The following is a 2,917-nucleotide window of genomic DNA, read 5'->3' on the forward strand; positions in this document are numbered from 1 at the left end:
CAGTTCAGCTTTGTTAAAATAATTCATGCAAACATAATATTTTTTTCAAGGATTGGAGGTAGCACTGTGCTTCCACCCCATAAGATACCACTTCATCGACTTAAAAAGGACATGGTTTGACGCTAGAGATTACTGCATAAGGCATTACCATGACCTGGCCAATATCGATAGCATGAAGGAAAACAACATGGTGCCTACAAACGCAGGTGGAGGTTGGACTGGACTGTCAGATCGTGTTTACGCTTGGCGAGGAGTGATGGGAAACGCTCCTAACTCCTGGAGATGGTCGGCTACTGGGAAGATAAACCCTGATGCATACCAAAATTGGATGTCAACCCAGCCTGACAACTTCAGATCACAACAACACTGTGTAACTATGAGAAATGGACAATGGACCGACGATAATTGTAAAAGCTCATTTCCTTTTGTCTGTTTCACAGGTAAGACTGAATGGGCACATGATCAAATGGTCCAAACACATTTTTGGCCACCTGTGCCATATTGGTTTTAGTTGCTACTATTCTAGTTGCTAATGTAAATGTAAACAAATCTAAACACCAAAGGAAACATGCAGAAACTGCCCAAGTATGAGTATTAAATCAGTTTATATGTAATTTTGAGTTTTCCGTACTTAGATTAATAGCCATCTCTTCTAATTAAAGTCACCGAAAAGTCAAAGAAAGTCTGATAGAACCAAAATGGCGCAAACTGTCCCGATATACATGTTATATCTGTCCTGAGTGCTGCCTGTGAGATTAGTTGCTAAAAATCGATTACTATTTGTCTTGGACTACGGCTCCACATGGCTTTCTAACTACTTCAACTACAATGTAACCAAAGCATTACAAATTAATTTATTAAAGCTTAAGGAGGGGGTATTATACAAAATAGATTTTTTTTTTGCTTGCTACCATGTTATGTTATTCACTCATCAAAAACATGTCTGAAGAGGTTTTAGATATCATCCATGCATGTTAGCGATCTCTCCCGTGCCTTATTCGAGCCCTCCTTATGGTTAGCTGTAAGATTCTGTACAATGCTCCAACTCACAAACCTACATCACCCATGCTCCCACATGACAGTTCTCCATAAATATACAAAAATATGATACAAAACTGTACACTACAACTTCACAAACTTGATGCGATGTGCAGTAGTTTCATAAGCAGGATACATGCTGATTGTGCTGTGATAACGCTCTGAAGGGGGAACGAAAATGAGACTTATAAAATATGTTATTACGTTTTTGTCGAATATAGCATTTTCAAAACGATAAATGGTAACAATGGTGATCTAAATATGTTGTGTTAGTAGTTAATACACCTTAGAAGTGTAATAAAAAAGGCTCTATGTGCAAAGTGTTCTGCGTCACTTGATTTTTTGATTTCCATGCCAAGTAGGGCTTTTCTGTGCTAGTTTGCATGTCCTTTCTGTGTCTGCATAAGGTTTCAACAATACTCCGGTGAAATGTTGAACTGGTGTTCTTGTGTTTATTACCACAGGATCAACTGAGCCTGGTTTAAAGGAGTTCACCTATGTTTCTACCAGTATGACATGGGCCGCAGCAAAGAACCACTGCAGACAGAACTACACAGATCTGGCCATGATCCAGGACGATGCTGAGAACACTGCGGTGGCGTCAGTCATTTCATCATCAACTAATGTGTGGATCGGCCTGTACAGAGTGCCTTGGGTGTGGTCCAATGGAAAAATCTCATCTTTCGTTAACTGGGCCCCTGGTGAGCCAGATAATCTTGATGGTGCAGAACACTGTGCCTGGGTTCATGAAAATCATCAGTGGAGTGATGAGAGCTGTAGTTTCATGGGTCCATTCTTCTGCCAACAAAGTGAGGCTACACCTGATTTAGTTTAAAGGTCCTATATTATGCAAAATTGACTTATGTGATCTTTAAGCCATGTTGTAATGTTGTTACCTCATCAAAAACATGCCTGGCCTTGTTTCATTCACACATGTTTGATTAGCCTTGCATTATTAGCTTGTCTATCGATCTCCAAAGCTCAAAATGCTCTGTTCCACCTTGTGATGTTATAAATCCAAAGACTGACAGCTACCTACAACAGGTTCATTTTACTTATTAGAGATTCGAAATTCTAGGGCTGAAATTATCCAACTGATTCTAGTGAAGGTGTATGGAGTTTAAAAACACAGTGGAGCACGTCCTGTATTACTACATGACATCATAGGGTTGGAGTGTTTTCTGTTTGAGAGAAGAACTCAGCCTAAATATGCAGAGTTTGTGTGTTGAACTTGTGTGAATGAAACAAAACACAACTCCAGGTCTGTTTATGATGAATAAACATTATAACAAACAGAAAATACTGTAATATTGGCCCTTTAAGAGAAACAAGTCAACACTTCATGGCTTAAGTGTCAAAGGTTTTTAAAATTGCCTGATTAATACAAAAAATTTGTCTTGTACTTTCAGTTTTGGATGTTAAGAAATATCATCTTAAAATCAAACTCCAGACTGATGCTGTTCTGTCTGATCCAGCTTCATATAACCAGATCATACAGCAGGTAACTTTACTTTACTCTAGATGTACAGACCAAGAATCACATTGGTTTGTTTGTTTTTTTGTTGTTGTTTTTTTTTAGCTTGGAGTCAAGTTTAAGAACATGGCCCTCACTGATTTTCAGTTCACTTGGAAGACGTCATACCCAAACATGTAAAGTGAAAGACAGACTATGAACAGACTCTTCTTTATTGACTTATTGTAATGTGGTGGTGCCGCTCTGCTTCACCTTTGGCTCTTTCTCTGGCTCAGATGTTGAGGAAGCAGAGGCCTTCAGCTCATCTTGCATCTAACCACCACACCATCATTGAATTTAATGCATAGTGGTCTACGCTCATGTTACAAAAACTGATGTCTGACTGACTTCATGTATAATGACAAC

At 38.9% G+C, this 2,917-nt stretch overlaps 1 protein-coding gene across 1 annotated transcript; it reads left to right on the top strand.

Annotated features, from left to right (window-relative positions):
- The first annotated feature begins 254 nt into the window (after window positions 1-254).
- Window positions 255-2,706, top strand: LOC129457329 (galactose-specific lectin nattectin-like). Its single transcript, XM_055230990.1, has 4 exons — window positions 255-440; window positions 1,503-1,847; window positions 2,448-2,539; window positions 2,618-2,706. Exons 1-4 carry the CDS (start codon window positions 257-259, stop codon window positions 2,690-2,692), a joined length of 696 nt encoding a protein of 231 aa, XP_055086965.1. The 5' UTR covers window positions 255-256; the 3' UTR covers window positions 2,693-2,706.
- Window positions 2,707-2,917: the final 211 nt, after the last annotated feature.

The sequence above is a fragment of the Periophthalmus magnuspinnatus genome, chromosome 22 (assembly GCF_009829125.3).
Source record: "Periophthalmus magnuspinnatus isolate fPerMag1 chromosome 22, fPerMag1.2.pri, whole genome shotgun sequence".
NCBI classification, from domain to species: domain Eukaryota; kingdom Metazoa; phylum Chordata; class Actinopteri; order Gobiiformes; family Gobiidae; genus Periophthalmus; species Periophthalmus magnuspinnatus.

Coding starts and splice junctions, on each gene's coding strand:
- LOC129457329 (XM_055230990.1), top strand. CDS start 257: ATGGGAAACGCTCCTAACTCCTGGAGATGGTCGGCTACTGGGAAGATA. Junction 1,848..2,447: donor TCCATTCTTCTGCCAACAAA/GTGAGGCTACAC, acceptor TTGTACTTTCAG/TTTTGGATGTTAAGAAATAT. Junction 2,540..2,617: donor ATAACCAGATCATACAGCAG/GTAACTTTACTT, acceptor GTTTTTTTTTAG/CTTGGAGTCAAGTTTAAGAA.